The 21,725-nt window shown below is 57.7% G+C and overlaps 2 protein-coding genes across 5 annotated transcripts in view; one reads left to right on the top strand and one right to left on the bottom strand.

Annotated features, from left to right (window-relative positions):
* Nucleotides 1-4,121, top strand: part of RSPH1 (radial spoke head component 1) — a 30,192-nt gene extending 26,071 nt beyond the window's left edge. The window contains exon 9 of the mRNA XM_059164812.1: nucleotides 3,506-4,121. Within this exon, the coding sequence (XP_059020795.1) occupies nucleotides 3,506-3,516 (11 nt within the window). The 3' untranslated portion in view covers nucleotides 3,517-4,121. The remainder of the gene's footprint in view (nucleotides 1-3,505) is intronic.
* UBASH3A (ubiquitin associated and SH3 domain containing A) overlaps nucleotides 2,258-21,725 on the bottom strand; it is a 45,234-nt gene continuing 25,766 nt past the window's right edge. For 2 of the 4 annotated variants that reach the window (XM_059164799.1, XM_059164801.1), the window contains 7 exons: nucleotides 21,615-21,714; nucleotides 18,721-18,843; nucleotides 17,172-17,264; nucleotides 15,010-15,154; nucleotides 14,243-14,349; nucleotides 11,657-11,766; nucleotides 8,525-9,008 (listed from right to left, as the gene is read on the bottom strand). In XM_059164799.1, coding sequence (XP_059020782.1) covers nucleotides 8,871-9,008; nucleotides 11,657-11,766; nucleotides 14,243-14,349; nucleotides 15,010-15,154; nucleotides 17,172-17,264; nucleotides 18,721-18,843; nucleotides 21,615-21,714 — 816 coding nt within the window. In that variant the 3' untranslated portion in view covers nucleotides 8,525-8,870. Of the gene's footprint in view, nucleotides 2,388-8,524; nucleotides 9,009-11,656; nucleotides 11,767-14,242; nucleotides 14,350-15,009; nucleotides 15,155-17,171; nucleotides 17,265-18,720; nucleotides 18,844-21,614; nucleotides 21,715-21,725 lie in introns of those variants that run through there. The other 2 variants (XM_059164800.1, XM_059164802.1) reach the window with 2 other exon arrangements.

Raw genomic sequence — 21,725 nt, 5'->3', positions numbered from 1 at the left:
AGCTCCATTTCTTTTTTTTTTTTTTTTTATAATTTTTTTATTTTTTATAAACATATATTTTTATCCCCAGGGGTACAGGAGGTCTGTGAATCACCAGGTTTACACACTTCACAGCACTCACCAAATCACATGCCCTCCCCAATGTCCATAATCCCAACCCCTTCTCCCAAACCCCCTCCCCTCGGCAACCCTCAGTTTGTTTTGTGAGATTAAGAGTCACTTATGGTTTGTCTCCCTCCCAATCCCATCTTGTTTCATTTATTCTTCTTCTACCCACTTAAGCCTCCATGTTGCATCACCACTTCCTCATATCAGGGAGATCATATGATAGTTGTCTTTCTCTGCTTGACTTATTTCGCTAAGCATGATACGCTCTAGTTCCATCCATGTTGTTGCAAATGGCAAGATTTCATTTCTTTTGATGGCTGCATAGTATTCCATTGTGTATATATACCACATCTTCTTGATCCATTCATCTGTTGATGGACATCTAGGTTCTTTCCATAGTTTGGCTATTGTGGACATTGCTGCTATAAACATTCGGGTGCATGTGCCCCTTTGGATCACTACATTTGTATCTTTAGGGTAAATACCCAATAGTGCAATTGCTGGGTCATAGGGCAGTTCTATTTTCAACATTTTGAGGAACCTCCATGCTGTTTTCCAGAGTGGCTGCACCAGCTTGCATTCCCACCAACAGTGTAGGAGGGTTCCCCTTTCTCCGCATCCTCGCCAGCATCTGTCATTTCCTGACTTGTTGATTTTAGCCATTCTAACTGGTGTGAGGTGATATCTCATTGTGGTTTTGATTTGTATTTCCCTGATGCCGAGTGATATGGAGCACTTTTTCATGTGTCTGTTCGCCATCTGGATGTCTTCTTTGCAGAAATGTCTGTTCATGTCCTCTGCCCATTTCTTGATTGGATTATTTGTTCTTTGGGTGTTGAGTTTGCTAAGTTCTTTATAGATTCTGGACACTAGTCCTTTATCTGATATGTCGTTTGCAAATATCTTCTCCCATTCTGTCAGTTGTCTTTTGATTTTGTTAACTGTTTCCTTTGCTGTGCAAAAGCTTTTGATCTTGATGAAATCCCAGTAGTTCATTTCTACACTTCGTGTCCCTAGCCTGTGACCTCGAACAGTTTGACCTCTTTGGTTCCACACCGCCCTTGTCCAGGTTTCAGAAGTCAACCTGCTGACTTAGCAACGGCACCTTCAGGGCTTAAGTCAACAGGGAAGTCCCAGGTCAGGTGCGGGAGCCTGGGGGTTAGGTCCGCACGGCTGAGCCTGGGGACAGAGAGGGACCTGGAAGCCGTCCAGCTCAGCCACAGCATACACAGCCCTTGGCCCGGCACAGACACTCAACCAGGAATGCTGAAGAACATTCCGGGGAGGGAGGGTCTGGGGAAGGGTTGCCAGCCTGTGAGCTCACCTGGGCTTCCCGCTCCGCTCAGCTCCAAGCCCGAGGCGGGCTGTGCGCCCCTCCTGGAGAGCCTCTCTGTTCCCGAGCCCCACCCCGGTGCACGTCCTTCCGTCCCGTGGTCCTCTTTTCTGGCCATCGGGAGGAGGAGAAGAGAATGGCTTGGATTTTACCGAGGGGCGAACCAAAGGGAGTGCCCTGGTTTGCTCAGGGTCCCATCCAGGCAGCCCCACATCCCGTCCAGGTGGCCTGCCCCCAAGACCACGACACCTTCCGTCACGGTCACATGAAAGCAGAGCAGGTCACCGTGGACAGAGGGGCCCACGCCGCGCGGCTGCTGCAGCTCCCCTGTTCCCTGCGGGGAAACGACACGGTTTCCTCCCACGCCTGGATCTGGGCGGCAAAGACTTAGGCTCAGAAGGTCCAAGCCCCAAGCTCCCAGAGGGCCGCCTGAGGATGGGGTCCCGGGAGCTGCGTGGGGGCGGGACCAGGGCTCTGCTGAGCCTCTGCATTGCTAACAAGCTCCCGGGGACGCCCCACGGACCACGCATTAGAGAAGCGGATAGGAAAGGCTTATTCGGCGTTTCCTCACCTCTCCTCGAGGCTGCTTACAATTCTCAGGGCAGAGCGCTCCGGGGCGCCTGGTGTTGCACCACGAGATGAAGCCGGGCGGGCGCACACTCAGCCCCTCTGAGCAGCGCCCAGGCCCAGGACGGCAAAGTGGCCCAAGGACCCCTGGGGGCAAATAACACGCGCGTTTTCCGGAGCCGGTCGCTAAGCTCAGCGGCGCCGTCGTCCTTCCGGGAGGCGTTCTGGGGCCTGGCCCTGCAGTGAGCTCTTCACGGCCTTTCTCCTTCGGGGCTTGTGCAGGTTTTGTGTCGTAGCTTGTTTGGGTCATGCTTTGCTTTGTTGCACTAAGGAACTTCTACTTCCTTATGGACGGCACACAGCGCAAGACACTGAGTTCCTGGGGGAGAGACATACACTTTTTTAAAAAAGATTTTATTTATTTGACAGACTGAGATCACAAGTAGGCAGAGAGGCAGACAGACACAGAGAGAGAGAGGAGGAAGCCGACTCCCCGCTGAGCAGAGAGCCCGATGTGGGACTCGATCCCAGACCCTGGGACCATGACCTGACCCAAAGGCAGAGGCTTAACCCACGGAGCCACCCAGGCGCCCTGAGAGAAATACACTTTTGCAGAGAGAAGGAGAAATCTGATATTTCCAGATCATCCATTTTCTGAATGACTTCTTAGGGAACTTCTGTGCTTGCAGCCTTCACTAAGAAGACGGTGTGTGTGTTGCGTGTGTGCATGTGTGCGTGCGTGCGTGTGTGAGTGCGCAAGTGCGTGTGTGAGTGTGTGCACGAGCGTGTGTGTGTGCCTGTGTGTGATTATTTTGCTTAAGTTTTAGGGGCAAATGGTCCTCAGCAGTTGGAAGTGGCATTTGCTCGGAAGCAAACGGGGGTGAACAGTGAATGACTCTGGAATGTTCCGCGGCCTTTGGACGAGGCGGGATTCTGGTTACACTCCCGATGGGGCATCTCTAAGATCCCCTCAGTCTCTCAGAATTCCGCCTGGCTTAAGAGCTGGACGCCCGCCTGTCAGTTTGCTCTCAGCGGCTCCGAGTGGCTTCCTGGTGCGGCTGAGCCGAGGGGGCCAGGAGAGGCAGAGCACCCTGTTGAGCAGGGAGGTTGGGGAGGCAAGGCGGGGGGCTCCCTCCAGGCACCGGAATTGCCGGCCGGGCAGGGGGCGCGGAGGAGATGCAGCCTCACAGGGACCCCGGGATCGAACTGTCTGTCCAGGTCCCAGCCCTTCCCCGGCTGCCCCCCAGCTCTGCTTCCCTCCGGGCTCCAGGTCTTCGTCTCCCTTCTCCTGACGCTGTCGAAGCTCCCTCCTCCCCCGCTTTGCTGGAGGCCGGCAGAGCCCGCCATGCCTGCTGGGGTGGTCGCCGGCAGGCCTGTCCTAGAGTCTTGTCACTAAAGGTGACCTCGCCCCACACAGAGAACAGTGTTCAGGCCCCCTGTCAGCAGTGGGCTGAAGACGGCTCATCAGCTCACGACGGCTGATTTCTACATTTTCAGGCATTTTGTAAATCAGCGATGAAGACACAACGCAGGTGGCTCAGAATCGGCCATGGTGGGAGAATTTACACCCTGGAAACCGGCAGACACTGCACATGCTCCAGCTGAGCCCACCGCTGCTCAGTACTTGGAAGACAGCCCTCCCTTGGGGACAGAGGCTGGGGGCTGGGACAGGCTCAGCCCGCTGGCAGCCTGCACCCAAGCCACACTGAGATCGCACCCAAGGTCACCATGGGCAGGAGACAGAACGGGGGCACCAACCCAAGTCTCCCGAGACCCAGCATAGTCTTTTGCAAAATGGTCCGATGAACGTCTCCTTTATCAGTGGAAACCATTTCTGGCAATTCCACGGATCCCTGTGTGCGTGGATCATCTGTGGGGCACACGTGGGGGGCGGGTATGGGAAGAGACTCCTTGCCTGTAGCATCCTGCTGTGCTGGGATCCGGCCCCGGACCCAAGGACCCCGGAGCCTTCTAACGTTCGTGGCACACTTTCCAGGTCTGGAATCTGGGTGGGAGGGGGGCCTGGTTCATGCCTGGATGTCCTCGGTCCTCACGTCCCAGGACCCCACCCTTCAGAGCGCCCCACGCTGCTCAACTCAAGAGAGACACCTGATGTTCTTCTCTGTATTTGTGCGTCTACTCTGCGAGGGTATGGAATGGCTACGCCAGGGTCCCCCGCACACCGGGGCTGTCATGGGTGCCCAGGGCCGGTGCCACACCGCCTGTCACAAGGGCTCAGGGAACACATCTGGGTTTCTCCACGGGCGACGATTTTGCTCCTCAGGACATATTTGGCAAGATCTGGAGACGTGTTTGGTGATTGTGACTGTCAAAGGGGCGTGCTGCTGGCATCTTCCTGGGTCAAGCCCAGACGTGCGGCTAAACACTCCACAGTGGGCAGCACAGCCCCCTCTCCCTCCCCCAGCAAAAAGCTCCTGTCCCCAGATGTCAGCAGTGCTGAGGGTTTGAATCTGGGGCGCACAGCTGTGCAGTGAGCTGTGATCACAGGTGCTGGGTCCCCAGGGAGCCCCATGAGCACTTCGTGGGTTAATGTGGGGAGGGGTCAGCCTGGCAGTGCAGCAGACCCTCCTATGCAAGGACACAGCGTGCCTGTTGACCCAGACCGTGTTCTTCTGGGCCCGCGATGGCATGTTTAGGCTCTCAGGCGTTCTCCTAAGCATCGCCCTGGGCGTCTTCTGTTCTGCTGTCATTGCTGTGCGCTTGGGATGTTTTCTGTTGCATCCCCCGATGGCATACATGAGATCTGTCGATGTCTGACTTTTACCCTTGAGCTCAGGCACTTACTGGATTCTCCTCTGGTGGTCCTAGAACCTTGGTTGATTTTCTTGGGGCTCCAGGTCTGTGGTCCGGGCATCGCTGCCCACTTTCAGCGTGCCAGCAGAGGGAGGGGGCTCGGCATTGGGAGGAGTGAGCCTGTGCCCCCCACCCCCAGCCTCCGTGGCTCTCCAGACTGATCTGAATCTCCTGAAGGACGGAGGTTCTGGCTACGGCTGTCCGTGGGGTTTTGTGAGCCCCTGAGGCCAGGCGACAAGGTGGTTCAGGGTGGAGAAGACTCTTGGGTCTGCAGAGGAGGCCCTGGGAGTGCTGGGTGGTGACCCCAGGTGGGGACCTGGTCTTCCTTCCGATGGGCGTGTTGGCAAAGCCACCAGTAAGCCCCCTCACTCGAGGGCTGAGAAGGGCCGGGGCTCCGCGGGGAAGCTTGGGCCCGTGTCACCCAGACTGAGCCCCTGCGAGCCCCTGGGGGCTCCCGGAACACCTGGACGGGGTCAGGGGAGCCCAGGAACGTAGAGCCGTGTTCTCCCCCGGCCGGGAGCACGGGGCGGCTGCGTGACTCGTGTTCTTGCCTTCGTCCCTCAGACCAGCTATAGCCCACAGGGAGTCAGACTTTGATGTTTAACACTTAAAAATAAGTACAATAAAGGGAAAAAAGGTCAGGAGAGGAGGCGCACGGCGGTGGGTGTAACCGGCTCGGCCGACGGTGCCGTTTCCACACGCCTTGTGCCGAACCACCTGACGTGGCTGGTGCTCAGCCGTTCAGGGGTTTGTATTTTTTGGTGTTCACACCCACGTTTTTTATGCACCGTGTCGTCCTAGGGCTATTGTGACAAAGGACGGTGAGAGAAGTGTTTCTTGGCCCAGCCCGGAGGCTGGTCATGCAGGGTCCAGGGGTGGACAGGGCCGGCTCCTCCCATCCTCTCTGAGGCCGTCACATGTGTCCTCACGGGATTTCCCTGCGCGCGTCTGTGTCCTGATCTCACAGGAACACAGGTCACATCGCATCACGGCCACCCTGGGGACCTCATGTGACCTTACTTAACCTCCTTAGAGACCTGACCTCCAAAAAAAGGCTACATTCTGAGGTGCTGGGGCTCTGGAACCTCAACTTACGGGTTTGCGGGAGGCACACGATTTAGCCCATGAAATTCACCAACATGACCAGGCACCAAAATAAATAAATAAATAAATAAATAAAAATCTCAAATGTGGTTCTAAAAGAAGACTTGCTCCCATGGGGAATTATGATGGATAACGCAGAAGGTGTTGGTGCTGGCCCCAGACCTGTCACCACGCACGTGACCCTCAGAGGCTCCAGGTGCCCCGTCAGACCAGACTCAGGCTCCCCCGCCCTTGGCTGCCCGGCCCCGAGGCCATTCGGCCCCCCAGCACCTTCCATCTTTTGAAAGAGCTGGTGGTGGGTGGGGGAGAGGCTTTCCTCAGGGTGCCACAGGCTCGTGTGTTCACAGGAACACCAGCCGCATCAGGGGACGCCCTGGGGATGCCCAGGGTGGGCTCCGCGGGGCCTGCGGCAACGGAGGTCATTCCCAGAGGCCGCCAGCAGGGGTCAGTGTAGGCCTACGGACGCACCGGCGCGGCCCGCTCGCTCGGAGGGCGCTAGGGTCTGTGTATCGGCGTCTCCTTGAGGGTCTGATTGCAAACTTGCACCAACCGTAGATAAACGTCGGCCGTCCCTCCCTTTCTCCAGCGCGGCTCTGTTCTCAGGGCCCGTCCTCAGGACAACGAGGTCATTCTGGAAGCGCAAAGGGATGGAACCGCGCGTTCCTGCCGTTGCATCAGAATGGGGGACTGGGGAGAACGAGAATGAGAAGGAAAGACGGAACTCAAAGACAACGGAGTTTCCCTGCTCCGTGGGGAGCCTGCCTCTCCCTCTCCTCCCTGCTTGTTCTCCGTCTCCATCTCGGCCGGTCTCTCTCTAAAATAAATAAAAAATCTTAAAAAAAGAAAAGAAAAAAGAAAGTGGAGTGTCTTGCTCTTTGGACCTTGGAGTCTGAGCTCCAAGCCCATCTCGTGGTCCCTGCAAACCCCCGCCTGCCGCCGGGCAAAGAGGATGGTCCTCCCTCTGGTTACCCAGGGCCGTGCGGCCCAGCAGTCTCATCCCCTACCCGGCGAACCCAGACACCGCGGGACCACCCCAAAGAGGGCACTGCTTGCTTGATTTGTGAACGTTTGGGTCATTCTCATGGGGCGGCATCAGGCTATCTGTGGGGGAGGACAAGGGAAGATTTCCTCCTGACCGCAGGCAGCGGTCCAGGCAGGTGAGGACTTTGCAGCAGGTGCTGCCCTCCCCGTCTTGGGGGCCCGTTTGCTTTCTGGTCGGTGCCCGCTGGGAGGCGTGCAGGGCTCCCCCCTCAAGACTCTTGTGCTGGAGGCCAGGGGTGGGAGCGGCCCGTGAGCAAGCGGCCCTCTGCCCTCTGCTCTTGGCCAGCTGCAAACATCTTCATGTTGACACAGGAAGACAACGTCACAAGTGAAGTAAAACAAGCGACAAACATCTTGATGTGTTTCTCGGGAGATACGGCAGGACCGCAAAGCGAAGAGCCTTTTGTGTGGCCTGTGTGTTCTTTGTGACGTGGCTGCTTCCCCGTCCGGGTTCCGGGGGCCACCCTCTCTGTTCCTCAAGAGCTCCACGGACTGGGAGCCTCGCCTGGGAGATCTCAGGGGAGATCTGGGGACGGGGCCGGCACGTCCCGCCAGCTTCCCTCTTTGCTTTGTGAAAGGCCAGAAACCGGTCAACCGGGGTCCCGAGCACCGGAACTGGAACACGGTGGGAGAGGAGGAAGGGCAGTCGGGGTCACGGTGCCACGGTGGGACTTCGTTTGGGACACCGAATGCATTGGTGGTGGGGACAGGTGTGCCCCGTGGGGGATGGGGGAGAGGACACCGCGGGGGGATGCCCATCCCCCACCCGGGCCACCGGCCGGACAGTCAGAGACATCACTGGATTGGCTGCTTCCGGGCAGGGGTCCCCGTGGTGGTGGTGGGTCTCTCCTGTGAGTCAGGGCGGGACAGGGTCCCCCTGTTTGCAAAGCCACCTCCCCTTCCTCTTGACCAAAACAGAGGAAAGGGGAATCTGGCGAAGGACTGAACTGATAGAGGGTCTCACATCCTCGTACTGGGGCTCCGGGACAAGCGGCCGGATGTGTGGGGTGTGGAGGGTGGACAGTGTCCCCCAAACCGTCGACATCTGAATCCCAGATCTGTGACCTTGTCCCTTCCAGGGCAAAGGGGACCCTGCAGACGGTGTAAGTTGTGGATCCTGAGAGGGGAGACCATCCTGGACTATCGGGCCGGCCCTCTGTAATCCCAAGGGACCTTATAAAACTGGGACAGGTCCGAGGCAGAAGGGGAAGGGGCCGTGGAAGTGGAGGGGCGGGGTGGGGGGCGGGGGTGAAGATGCTGCTGTCTGCAGATCTCAGGGGGCGGGGACAGCAGGTGCCTCTGCAGCGGGGGGGGGGGGGGCAGGGGGGAGGCAAGGGGACACCCCCCACCTCCGGGGCCTCCCCAAAAGCCTCTGGAAGGAATGCCGCCCGCTGACCTGTCTCAGAAATCCTGACCCCCAGAGCTGTAACAGAACTAATCTGTGCACGTGTGATCAAAAATTTGTGTCGTCCCCAATTGCCACTCCGTGGTGATGTGGGAAACTCGTACCCGGGGAGGGGACCCCAAGCCGCGGCTCCACGCCTTCAAGCTAGCGGGTGGTTTCCTGTTCCATTTTATTGAGTATCAGACCCCATTCGGCCTGTGTGGACAGAGCCACCAAGTGACTGGCACGGAACGAGGAACAGGGCAGGGAGCCCACCGCATCAGAACACAGGAAACAAAGTGGGTGTGTCCTTCCAGTGCTCCGTGGTGGGTCACTGTGGCTCCTTCCGTCCCGGCCACATGGTGGGTTCACAGTTACCAGGGCTGCATGGGTGGGGTAATGGTCTCCCGGTGGCTGCTGCACGGGCGACAGCAGGTGGCCAGCATCCGGGGGTCCAAAAGTGCATCTCGTGCGTCTACAGCTCCCACGGGGGGCGTGGAGGACATGGGAGCGCGGCTCCTAGCTGCCCGGGAGCCAGTTCTGCCAGTTAAACGCCGCGTTCGAGCCGTGGGTCAGCGTCTTCACGGGCGGGCTCACCAGTTCCCACTTGCCTTCCTCTCGGTTCTCCTCACAGAAGCACATACCCAGGGAAGGGACCTAGGACGGTTTCCCATCGCTTATGAAGGTTTTACACCAGGTCTACACTGGCGTCGCTGCCCCAAACACGGTGCCTGCGTCTCACACAGCCGTCCGGGGTGGGCGCCTTGCCCCCCACCCCCATGCATGAGGAAAATGCCTGCGTTATTGGCTGTCAGGCTGGGGATCCTGTGGGTAGGGGCAGAGGCCGGGACCCTACTAATGTCCAATGGGCACAGGGGCCCGGGGCCCTCCACTGCGGAAGCACCTTGCCCCGGAGCTCAGCAGCGCCCAGGCTGAGGAGACCCAGCAACTGCTGGGGACTGACTGACTCAAATTCAGCATCACGAGAAGGTGCTGGCATGGTTTTCAGGGCCCAGGGAAGTGAATTAGACCCCAACGCCTTCTTCTGCAAAGCGTTTGTGTAGATTTTAAGGCTTTTTTTGGGTTTGTTTGCATGTTTTGCTTTCCTCTTTCCCCTCCATTTGGATGCTTAGAAATTCCTCAATGAGAGAAAGTTTGCAGAAATGTCAACCCACGGGGGTTCCCCATGGAGGCTGGTGTTGACACAGGACAACTCTGTCCTGGTTAGACCTGGCGTGTGTGTGCGTGCGCATGTGCATGTAGGTCCGCAGGTGTAGGCACGCACGCACTCCGTGCACATATGTGTACGTGGGCACATATGTGGGCGTGTACATGTGTGCACGCACGTGTGTATGTGCATACATGTATGTGAGCACACGTGTGCACATGTGAGTGTACGTGTGGGGCAGCACAGTGCCCTGGGCTAGGGGAGGGTTGTGAAGGGCCTGCTTCCATCTGTCCTTGATCTGAAGGCCTGTGGTCCCCAGAGCCCCTTAGTAAATGTCTGATACGTGCAGGCAAGTCCCGCCGTTGGGGAGGGGGTGGGGCGGACACCAAAGTCTCAGGATGAGAAGGTCACGGGAATTTGGAAGTTCAAGGCTGTTGTCTTGAGAAGGGGAGGCCGAGGCTCGGGGGAGTGGGTGGGAATCTGGCCGCGGAGACAGTGGGGCTTTGGAATAGCACCAAACCTGCGGCTCTGTCAGCTACCGGCCGTTGTGTGGGGGGCCTGGAGCCCCAGGACAGCCTGCAAAGGTGTAGGATCGGGAGGCAGCACGGGAGGACGGGGAGGGAGACGGTGACATCTGCAAGAGCAATGCTTGGGGAAAGGGGGTGCAGGGGCCACCAGGAGGAGCCCCAGGAAACTGCTTTGTCATCCAGCACGGTGGGCAGGCTCAAGCAGTCCACGAGGGGCCCAGGACCCAGAGGGCTTGGGGATGTCTGGGTCGCTGTTGGGAAACCCCACCTTGGAGACACTTCGGAGGAGATGCATGCGTTCACACGGGTCCAGAGGGCACTGAACGAGAAGAGAGAAGGTGCACGCAGGGAGAGCTCTCCGACCACCCCCACCGCAAGGGAGGACCGGGCTTGACTGGGCTCTCCCAGGTGGGCAGGGCGGGCTCTGAAAGCCGGGGACTTTGCACAGGCTCAGAGCTGGTGCTGACAGGGGGGTCCTGGGGTCTGCTCCTCTGGGGCCAAGCTGTGGCTGCTCACGGTCCTGTGACAATTTCGCACCAAGGAACCGGCTCAGGGACCCATCTCCCATCACGGGTATTGTCCACACACTGCACTCCTAGCCTCAAGGTCATCGGTCAACTGATTCATTTGATGGAAAGGCCACGGATGGGGGGCAAGTCTAGCTCTGAGTAGATCTTCCAGGTCAGAGCAGGGGTGGGTTTGAGCCCCAGTTTGCCTGCTTGGGCTCATCTTACCAATAGATAAAGCTGCCTCTGGGTGACCATCTGAGTGATGGTCAACAGGCAGGTGCAAGGTACCCACTGTCCTTCTCTACGTGTTGGTTACCTGTAAGTGTTTGCAGAGCCCCAGCCCAGCCCTGGCAGCCATGGTCCTTCTCTACAAGTTGGCTACCTGCAAGTGTTTGCAGAGCCCCAGCCCAGCCCTGGCAGCCATGGTCCTTCTCTACATGTTGGCTACCTCCAAGTGTTTGCAGAGCCCCAGCCCAGCCCCAGTACCCACTGTCCTTCTTTACATATTGGTTGCCTACAAGTGTTTGCAGAGCCCTAGCACAGTCCCGGTACCCACGGTCCTTCTCTACATGTTGGTTACCTACGAGTGTTTGCAGAGCCCCAGTCCAGCCCCAGGCACTCGGGCTACAGAGAGTCCTGTGGGGTCCATGGCAGGCTGACTCCAAAGGAAGAGGGTGGGATTCCTTTCTGTCCTCCTGCCCCCCACCCCCACCCCTGGGCTCCCAGAACAAGCCAGGCCAGCCTTCGCTCTTTCTCTTGGTGTCCACATGGCTTACTCCCCGCTGGACCATTCGTCCCCACTACCGGAGCTGCACGGCATTACCGTATCTTAGTTTTTGTAATAATAACAATATATAATGATAGCAATGTGGGCAGAAAATGGCCAAAGTTGCCCTAGTGATGAGGGCATCAGTCCCTGCCCAGGGCTGCCCTGTGCAGAAGAGCAGGTGTGCCCACCCTCAGGAGAAGGGGCAGGCGGGGTGGTCCCTGCTGCCCTGGGTGGCCTGGACCCTGTTTTCCTTCTGAGAAGGAAGTGTGATGAGCCTGTGGGCTCCGGGGCTTGACTTCATGGCCTGAATCTCTTCAGGGGCAGGCACGTACCTTTCTCACTAACTGGGCGAAGTCTCCACTGTCCCGGGGTGGCAGCCCAAGGAGCGGGCGCGTGCAGGAGTCCAGCGCCGAGCCATGGCTCACAATCAGGATGACGCCTGCTGTAGGGGAAAGCACACTCGGGGTCAGAGGGGGCACGGAGAGTGCCTTCTACTAGAAGAATGTCCCCAGCGTTACTGGGGGGAGCCACCTCAAGGTGCATGCAGCCTGAGAGAGCCCGGGGAGGAAGCGGCGTGGCAGAGCCATGTGTGCTTCGTCTGTGGGGCATCACGTTCACAGTCTGGGGCGGCACCTGCCGTGGGCTTCGGGGATGGGACTGTGCCGTGATTCAGGTCCCCACTTCTGGCAGGATGTTGTGGTGGCTGCCGCCCAGGCTGGGTCTCTTAGCTAGAGAATCATCAGCCGGTTGGCCACCATGAGCCCGCTGATGCCTCTCACTTCGATAGGAACCTTCCGAGTCCACAGGTGCAGCGTGTCTCCTGCCGGCAGCGTGACTGACTCGAGGACGAAGCCCAGCAGGGGAGAGCTGGCCCAGCCGGGCAAGTCCGGGAGGTGCCCTGGCCAGACCCCCAGACTCACCTGCAGGGGGGAGGCAGGTGACGGGCTTCCCCAGAGGGCTGTGGCTGACACAGAACAATCCGCTCATGCTGCCTCCTAACACGACTGTCATTCTCCAGCAGGACCAAAGCCCTCCTGTGTTATTTCCTGTTATTTCCTGTTCATTCCACTCGCGCATCTTTGGTTTCCCAAGTCACAGTGCAGCCCGGTGCCGTCCAGGAGGTGCACGCGCAGCTTGGACTCGGCCTGTGCCCTCAGCACGTGGGCGACTTGGACACACGTGCTCCAGCCCTCGGAGCTTCAGCGTCGTGAGCGGTACGTGGCAGTGACGTCACAGACGGCACAGGAAGGTGAGCAGTTAACAGATGACGTCCGTGGAGGGCTCCCTGCCCGGGGACTGGTAGGTGTTGGCTTTCACCCTCCAGCCCACCTGGATTTCTCATTCCTCCTCCGTGGCTTGCCACACAGGCCACCCTCCTGCCTTGCTCACACTCTGCCTCTGGGGCACTGTTTGCCTTCCAAACCCTGCTTGTCCCATGACTGTCTCTGCCACACGTGTGGCCCCGTGGACGACGGGCTGTGTTCCCTGCAGTGAACAGCACATAGATGGTGGTGTTCAGTGGGAGCGGGAGCTGATAAAGCAGATCTCCATCCCCATTTCCGAAGGCCTCACCCCTGTAGGGGCTCCTCAGAAGGGCGGAGCCTCCCATGGCCTCTGAATTTCAGCTCAGAACAGAGGCTTGACATGAACGGCTGGTAAGCAGTGGGCTGAGGAGGGACCTACTGTGCAGTGGAAGGCTCTGAAGTCATCTTCCGTCCTTCGGTGCTCTGTGGCAGTCAATGTGAGGACAGGGCTTTGGTCATTGATTAAATGTCACTAAGGTGTGGTTTACAAAAGTAGCTTCCCAGGAGGCCGGTTGGTCGGAATAGCCAACATAAAGGAGCTTCGTGCCAGCGTGTCTGGGGGCTGGGGAGGCAAGGTTGGGGCTCTTCCTGCAGGATGTTTGGGAGCGTGTCCCCCTGTGCACCAGAGACTCTCGGGGAGGCCAGCGGCTCAGCTCTTCCCGGAGAGCAGAGATGGTCGTCCCCCGCCCGCATACATCTCCATCCCAGGTCTCTGGGATGAAGGACGAAAGGACCCCGGCCAGGGAGGGGGTCTGCTGGTCCCTTAACACCTCCGGGACTCTTCTTGGTGTAATTCAAAACCCGTAATGCTCCAGATGCTGCACACCTTCCCCAGCAGCACTCAAAGCCCTTGAGGGTCGACCACGCGCTTCCTCACGCAGATCTCCCCCGCGGTGTCTCACTGGGTGTCTGACATTGCACGGTGTTCCGCACACCCTCGCTAAGCTATATATTTAAATGCTTAGTTTTTAGCTTTTTACTACAGACATGTTCAGAGAAGCCCAAAGAGGCCCCAAGGGGGGCCTCACGCCTGCCGGAGCCGCAACGGCCTGACATTTGTGCTTCGTGCGCCGCTGGGACTCTCCCCTGCCCCTCCCCCCTGTCCCCGATGTCGTGGTATTTCAGGCTCTACCCAGGGTGGCCCCTGCCTGTGAGGACTTCTCACCCTCCCACACCCAATCCGCCCCTGTCCCACCTCACAGGACCCGCTCAATCTCTCAGGCGATTCCCACATTCGCATTTTTCTGAGGGTATCAGCCGTGTCTGCATACAGATGTTTGTGCCGATCGGCATTCAAATGTGGCCTGACCTCTGGTCCTCCATCCTTGGTCTCTTGTTTCCCAGGAAGGAGACGTGCATGGCCTGTGGTGACAGGCTGTCCTGGGCCCCATCGGCTCTCAGTCTCAGAATTGGGGACCCGGGGGGAGATGTGTTTATGCACCCCTGTTCCTGTAGACGCGGCCGTATGACATGCTGATTGGGGTGGGGGTGGGAGAGGAGGGGACACTCCTAGGTTCACGATAACCGCCAGTCTCCACCCCAGGAGTAAGACCCCAACCCCCGGGGGGCTGCCCATCCCCCGGAATGGAGGAAGGGGGCAGGGGAGGCACTTACCATCCCGCGGGCAGGCGCTCACAATCCGTCCCACGCTCACCGCACACCTCTCCACGTACTCGTCGTAACTCTCGGCCGGCAGGAGGGAGGCGAGGGGAAACGCAGGCCTGAGGACGGGAGAGAGGACCCTGCCATGCTGGCCTGCTCGCTGTGTGGTCAGAGGGAGAAGGAGCCGCCCTTGCAGGACAGCCCTGCCTCAAGGCTGCTCATGGTCCCCAACCAGCGAAAGGCTGACGTCCAATCTCCAACAAGCGCCCTCACTGAACACCAGAGGGTTTTGTGATGGCAAAGAGTCGGCCACAAGCAGAAAACGACAAAACTTGTCTCCTTGACCATGCGCCCTAGCCAGGCTCCTCCAGCTCTCGAGGCCGACCACTGGGCGTCCGTGTCCAACTGTGCAGTCAGTTTTAGCAAGACTCTTACTAACACGGTGACACGGGCTCCCCCATGATAGCTGAGTGACCCCCGCATGTCCCATTCCCCCAGGTGATGTCCGGTCACTCCGGCCCGCGTTCAGCCAGCCGCTGCTAGGACAGTGTATGGAGAACCGCCCCCCCCCCCCCCCCGCCACTCCCCCCCGCCCCCCCCCCCCTACTTGTTCTTGCCGTTCGGAGCGGAGTCCTGTCTTGTTCCCCCGTGACAACCCCCAGGGCAGCCGTCTCCCCAAATCCGTCTTGCTTACTGTCTTTAACAGGTGTCAGGAATACTTCTTGAGCAGGAGCTAGAGAAGCGCCCGGCCCCTGCAGAAGGCGAGAGGACGGGCGTACCTGTACTCCGTGCTGACGTTGAAGTTCGCCTCTTTCAGCTCGTCCAGGGTCATGAGAGCCGGGGTGGTTTTGCCCGACTCCCACTTCGTCCACTCGAAGATCCCGGGTTCCACTCTGATCTTGATTCTCTTCTCCAGTTTGAGCTCTGAGTTGGAACACAAGCGTTTGTCATTCTTAGAAAACATCCTTAAAAATTGTTTTCCCCTTTGCAAATACTGTTCTGTGATTACTCATAGCCGTGCTTTTTCTGAGTCAAAAACCACTAGGTGTTTGGGAGGTGACTGAGGTGCGCTGATGGCCGTCTGTCGGGAAGGGACCGGGGCTGGGGGCTCCACCGGCAGCGGGCTCACCCTGGCACTCACTCTGATGGTCCAACACAGCCCTGCAGCCGGACCAGCCCTGGGTCTGGTCCTTGGTCAAGAGCGAGAGCACACCCCATGGCCAACCCGATGGTCCCGGGAAGACGCAGCCAGTGGAGGAGCACACTGGTCCCGCCGAGGCCCCATCCCGACAAAGACCCCAGACCGAGCAGAAGGTGAAGGCAGAGGAAGCTGTCTCTTGGAACACCCGGACTCCCCCACCTAGCATTCCCAAGCGCTGTGTCCCTCAGCTAAGAGGACACCTGCGGCAGAAGGGCATCCCTGCGTGTTTTTGTTTGCAAGGAAGCAAATGTCATTCCGCTCAAATGCTGGAAATAAAATCAGTTCCCAAGACGCATTCCAGGTCCGTGGAACCGGTCCCTGTGCCAAAGAATGTGGAGAAAAGGGAGTTACAGGGTCTAGCCCGGCTTGCGGCCTCTCGCCAGCCCTTGGAGGGCCCGTGTCCACTGTGTGCAGGTCACGTGAAGGAGCAGTAGGAGAAGTGCCTCAGTGGGCTTGGTCACTCCATCTGTGGAGCCATCGGGCAGCCACGGCTCTGTGGGCCACCCTTTGGGAAATGGTCCCTCCAGACAGCCACTGACACGGTGTTGCAATTAAGGATAGCAGGTTAGCATCTCAGACGCTTGTCGGGAAGCAGATCAGTCATGTTCCAGGACCCAGGACGAAGGCCGAGTGCCCTCCTTTCTCTGAAGGGACCCAGGGTGAATGAACTGGTGCCTTTATCAGGCATCACGATAACAGTAAAGATGTTCTGTGCGTAGACCACGAGTCCCCGAGAGACCACATTGGAGACACTGTTGTTACCTCCACCAGGGACCATTTTGGAGAACTTTTTATCCCGCTTCTCAAGCCCACCCGTCGTGAGAGTGAGCTGTTCCCCTGCTCCTCCGTGTCTGCACCTGCAGGAAAGCCCCGGGCCCAGTCGGTGGGCGGGTCTCAGTGCAAACTCATGCTCTCGGCCTCAGTGGGCCTCAGTGGGCCTCAGTGGGCGCTCCATGCTGCCCAGCGGCCAACCTCTATCTCCCCGTCATGACCTGGCCCCTCTCTCTGATGGGCGTGTCATACCTTCTGTGTGTCCCCAAACCTCCAGGAGGCCTTCCCTTCCTCACTTTCAGCTGGTGGCCTGACTCCCTCTGTCTCTGAGAACGTGGAGGCAAGCCCTCCCCCGCCTTGGCACCCTGCTGCATCTGTGTCCACGAGCTCTGCCCTCCGTCCGATCGCTGTGCTCGACCTGTGCTCCCGCACCACGACCTACACCACACGCCCCCCCACCCCATACAAGGAGGGCAGGGGTCCAGCGGGAGATGCAGAACCAAGGTCCCCACACAGGCTGCCCTTCTTTGGCAGAAGCTGCTAAAGGCCTGCCCGTGGCTTCCTGAGAGACATCAGCCTTCGATGGTGCTGGACAGCTCCCGGGAGCCCATCCCCTTGCCCTGGCAAGAGTCCTGGGCTTGGGCTCAGAAGGGACCACGGTCATTCTCAGCTCTCTGGGTTTCTGAACGTTCCTCCTCGGACTTTTTTTTTAACATGTGGTGGACGTAGGGTGAAGGTGGATAGCGTGATGACAGGCTCCTGGCACTCAGTTACAATCCTGGCATTTCAGAAATGTGGGGGGCTCAGTGCGTGTTAATGCTCTTAGAGGGCTGCTCCATGACCATCTTACAACTTCCGTGGCCATTCACCGCCCCTCACCCAATTCTTGCCCTGCCCACTTCCCTCTCCCCTTGGAGAACAGCCCTGAGGGCAGGGCTACAGCAGCACCTCCCTGCGGTTCTCACCCACCTTCCAGGATGTGTCTGGCTGTCTGCACACAGCGGAGGGCCGGGGAGGTGAAGGCGGCGGTCACTCTGATGCCACTGTCCAGTAGTGCTTCCCCTGGAAAACAGCAGGTGCAGAAATGCCTCCTCGTAACCGTGGCCTCCGATGGGTGGCTCAGTACCTGAGGGAGGCAGGGTCTTCAGGGGCCCCGAGATCCCCACCCCTGGGGCACACGCCTATATCACCCCCTTGAGTGTGGCTGGAAGCCATGGGGACATGAAGTGGCCCTCCTGGGACTGTGCTGTGTCACGCGGCAGAAGGGGGTCAGGTGGGCCTGACCTATTCAGGAGAGCCCTTTAAAAGCAGAGATTTGTCTCCAGCTGTCGGAGAAAAGAGTCAGAGAGATTCAGAGGGATGGGGATTCGAGTGCCTGAGGGGCTCCGTCGGTTAAGGTCTGACTCTTGGTTTCTGCTCAGGTGGTGATCTCGGGGCTGTGAGATCGATCCCCACCCACATCGGGCTCCACACTGAACACAGAGCCTGCTGAGGTTTTTCCCTCTCCCCCTCCCTCTGTCCCACTTCCCCCCCTGCGCTCTCACTCTCTCTCTCTCTCTCAAGAGTCCTGGGATTCGACATGCAAGCGATTCCTACTGCTGGCTTCAGAGATGGAGAGGACCACATGGCCGGGAATGTTGGGGGCGTGGGAGCCGAGCACGGACCTTGGCAGATAGCCAGCAAGGGAATGAGGGCTTCAGTCCTCCAACCGCAGGGAACAGAATCCCCCCAACAGCCTTTTGGGAGAAACTGGAATTGCTTCCAAGAGGCCCCCAATGGGCACTTATCCTGGCGGACACCTGGCTTTCGGGCTGTGAGATCCTGAGCAGAGAACCCAGCCTCGCCGTGCCTGAGCGTCGGCCTCAGGGAACCGTGAGCCGGCAGGAGCGTGGGGCTTCAAGGTCGCGTTGCTGCAGCAACGGGGAACTCAACGCTGCCCGAGGCTCGTGGGAGGACAAGCCTGGGAGTCCCGTTGCCTCTCACAAAACCAGACAGCCTGGTCCTTGGGAAAGAAGGGGTCTTTTCAGTAGGATATATGCACAGTGCCAAGGCCAGTGAGGCTACAGAGGAAGGTGTCACAGGCTGGACTGTGTCCCCCAAATCATATGCTGGGGTCCCGACCCCCAGGTCCTTGAGTGTGACCTTCCTCGGGCATGGTGCCTTCATAACCATGCCCAAGGCACAGTGGGGTTGCTGGCGGGGGGGGGGGTCTAGTTCATTCTGACCGGTGTCCTTGTAAAAGGGGGAGTTTGGACACAGAGACAGTGGGGACAGAGGGATGTGTCTATGCGCCACGGGGACGGGCCCGGAGCAGATGCCCTCATGGCCGCAGGAGGAACTCGGACTTCTGGCTTCCAGAACCGAGAGAGAACGCGTCCCTGTTGAAGTCACTCCGTGTTGGCACTTGGTTATGTGGCCAACGGAGCCCTGCCTCGGCATCCTCCTCAGCAGAGAGGGCGTGTAGTGAGGGCTCAGTGATAACCGCTGCTGTGATCACGGCAACTGTCCCCACACGTACCTGCCATCCTGGACTGGAATATTCCACACGATGATAAGGGCGGGTCGTTCTCAAAGTCTTTGATTCCGTTTCTCCTTCTGGGCAGACTGTAAGGGAAGTTGAGGTCTGGCCGGTAGTATTTCCCTGAAGCAAGAATAAGCACCAGGCGTTCAGGTCCCCAACTTAGCGCATCTTTAAAACCCCCAAGATAGAGACCTGTATTGGAAGCGGGGTTATCCCTTAAATTGTCACCAGCTGTGTTTTTTCTGGAATGGGCTCTATGATGTGGATTCCGTTGGAGAGAAGTTGCCGCACGCATTTCCTCAAATACAGAAAACACAGGTTTTCACCTCAGGAAACGTGAGACCCTCTTTGTCCCCTGATGACCTCTCACAAAGGTTCAGTCATGCAATTCTCCTGACTAAGAATGGAGCGTCTCCATTCCTGGCTGAGCTTAACTTGATGGGGATCCCAAGTTGGCACCAATTACAGACGTGAGATTCTGCGTGTCCCCATAGCTGGCAGTGTGCTATATTGTCTCCGGGGGTGGAGGACCCACGGCTGAGTGCTCTTGCATTCTGCATTATTCAGCCGATTGCTGGGGTGCACCTGGAAATCAGGAGGACGTGCGGGGACTCCCCCCACCCTCTGTGTAGAGACTGTGAAGAGTTCGACCTTGAGCTCTACAACCTGACAGTCTGGTGCAAACCCTGCCCCCACGGATTGCTAACTGTGTGATTAGAAGCAATGGACTTAATCTGCCTTATCAGTAAAAGGGGGAAGTGATAGAGCTGTTACAGTGAGTCTCGGAGATATCGCCTGGGTCCAGGGCCTGGCTCAGGGTAAGAGTCCAAGTGGCGGGCCGCATCTCGTACTGAATTATCCATCATTCCTGCAGAGAGCATGGCACCATGTCCAGCCCTCATGTTCTCCCAAGCAGCCTCAAACCTCCTGGCTGCCAGCAAGTTCCCACAGCCAAGCTGCCTTTCCTGAAACCTGCTGTACATTGGGGGCAGGGCCTGTCACATGCTCTGCCGGATCGTGCCAGCCCAGCCCTGCTCACAGCCTCCCAGCCCTTCACAAACAAGGGAGGCAGCCTGCTGCTTTCAATGCCTTGGTTTTCCAGTTCCGTGCACGATTTTCCTGGAAGTTCCCTCGCTGGAATATCCATTGGCAGAGACATTGTTTGAAGAAAGGCCTTCTTTAAATACCAAATACATGTTGTATTCACTGGGAAAAGCAGAATTTGTTTTTTTGGTTTTCGTTTTTTCCAAGAGAAGATCCACTGACTGTGTTGTCTTCTCAAAGGCATCTGTGATCACAAAAGGTCGACCTGCTTCTGCGTCGGTCCCTTGTCCTTGTTGATGCTGTCTGTGCGAGTTGGGGAGCAGAGCTCAGAAGAAGACAAGGCTTTGGTGCAACGTTAGGTTCTGGTGCTGAAGAACCTTTCAGATGTGGGGGTGACCTGGCCAACAGCATTGAGAAACGAGGGGCTGCATGAGGTGTGGGAATTTGGCCCAGAAGTGAGCTGAATGAGAAGGGTCAGAGGAGAGGCTGACCGCTCGCTCCCCCAGACACCCCATTGTAGCATGATGTGCAGAATTTGGACAAATAAGACCATCAGTATTCACTGCAGGGCCACTCTGCCTAGTGCAAAGAACCACCAGGAGCCTCCTTCAGGCTGGGGCTCTCCAGCACCTTTAAAGCCCTTTCCCCTGTAGGTGACCTGGGCTTTTGTTTGGATGACCAATATCTTTCCTCTTTTCATGATGTCCGGTCCCTGGTTTTGGAGCTGGTTGGCTTGGGCTGGTCCTCACACCAACACCGCCACTCGCACACTGACGTCAGGGGTCCTCACACCAACACCGCCACTCGCACACTGACGTCAGGGGCCATTTCAGTCCGTGGTCTCAGTCATTGTGGTCTTACAAGAACGTTTCTTCTAACTGCTGGTGTGAATGCCAACCTATCCACAGCCACTGACCATCCTGTGGTTTCTCGCTGGGGTCTCTGATCCATCTTGTTTGATAGAGACAACTGCCACATCCCTTCCATGGGTCCTGCAGATATGTTCGGTCATGATGTAATCTGCTCAGAATTTTCCCGGTGTGTGCTGGTCATCTACCAATGGTTTTCCCCAAGCATTTCCCCCTCTTCTCAGCCCGCTGGGCTCCCGGAGGAATTCCAAAAGAGCTTAGCTAGCCCAGGTACTGTGAACCTAGGTTCATTCAATATCTTCATTTATACAGTTATCTGTGGCTTTGAAATCATGACATGCTGGGCTTTCCGTTAAGGGGTGTGCGTGGGTACAGATGCGGGTCACTAGTAGAGACTGTTAGTGGGTGGGCTGCATTTACAAGCCCTGTCCTTAGTTCTTGGTGTTCTGGGGGGTGACCTTGGGGTACACAAGATGCATGTTCAAAATACATCTGTCCATTGAGCAGCACAGTTAAACATTGTAGGGAAATGACCACAGCAGTGAAGAGTCGCTCAGAGAGATACAGCAACGAGCCTGTGAGATAGGGTTGTTCCAGCAGCTGAGGGTTCAGAGACCGCACGGCACAGAGACCTCAATCCTCTCGAGTCAATGCTGCCCACCAGCCAACTACCATGTGTGCGTCCAGAAGAAAGACGACCATCCACGGGTCACACCGGCAGATTGCTTACTGTTGGCAGCCATTCCTCCACCTCCCACACAGCATGTGAGGTAAGATACTCCCAGACAGCGAGCACACTCAGGGTATAAGTATACGTCCCACCAAGAAAGATGTGGCACCCCTCCCACACATACTATCTCTACACAGTCACTCTCAAGAACGGTACCACAGGAGAACGGCCTCAGGAAGTTGAGGAGGGATGCCATTTGTTAGCTCTACCTTCTTTCTGGGCTTCAATTCTGTCAGGATGCTACCTACCATCTGGAGTGGAGCACTGCTGTAGCCACGACTTCCCGAAGATTTGGTCCACTCTCTCCCCATGGCGCACCACCAAAACACTCCTTCTCGCTATCGTGGCCTGAGATGATG

The sequence above is a fragment of the Mustela lutreola genome, chromosome 2 (genome assembly GCF_030435805.1).
Source record: "Mustela lutreola isolate mMusLut2 chromosome 2, mMusLut2.pri, whole genome shotgun sequence".
Classification (NCBI taxonomy): domain Eukaryota; kingdom Metazoa; phylum Chordata; class Mammalia; order Carnivora; family Mustelidae; genus Mustela; species Mustela lutreola.
The sequence above is the reverse complement of the archived record's forward strand: the minus strand, read 5'-3'. Positions and strand labels throughout refer to the sequence as shown.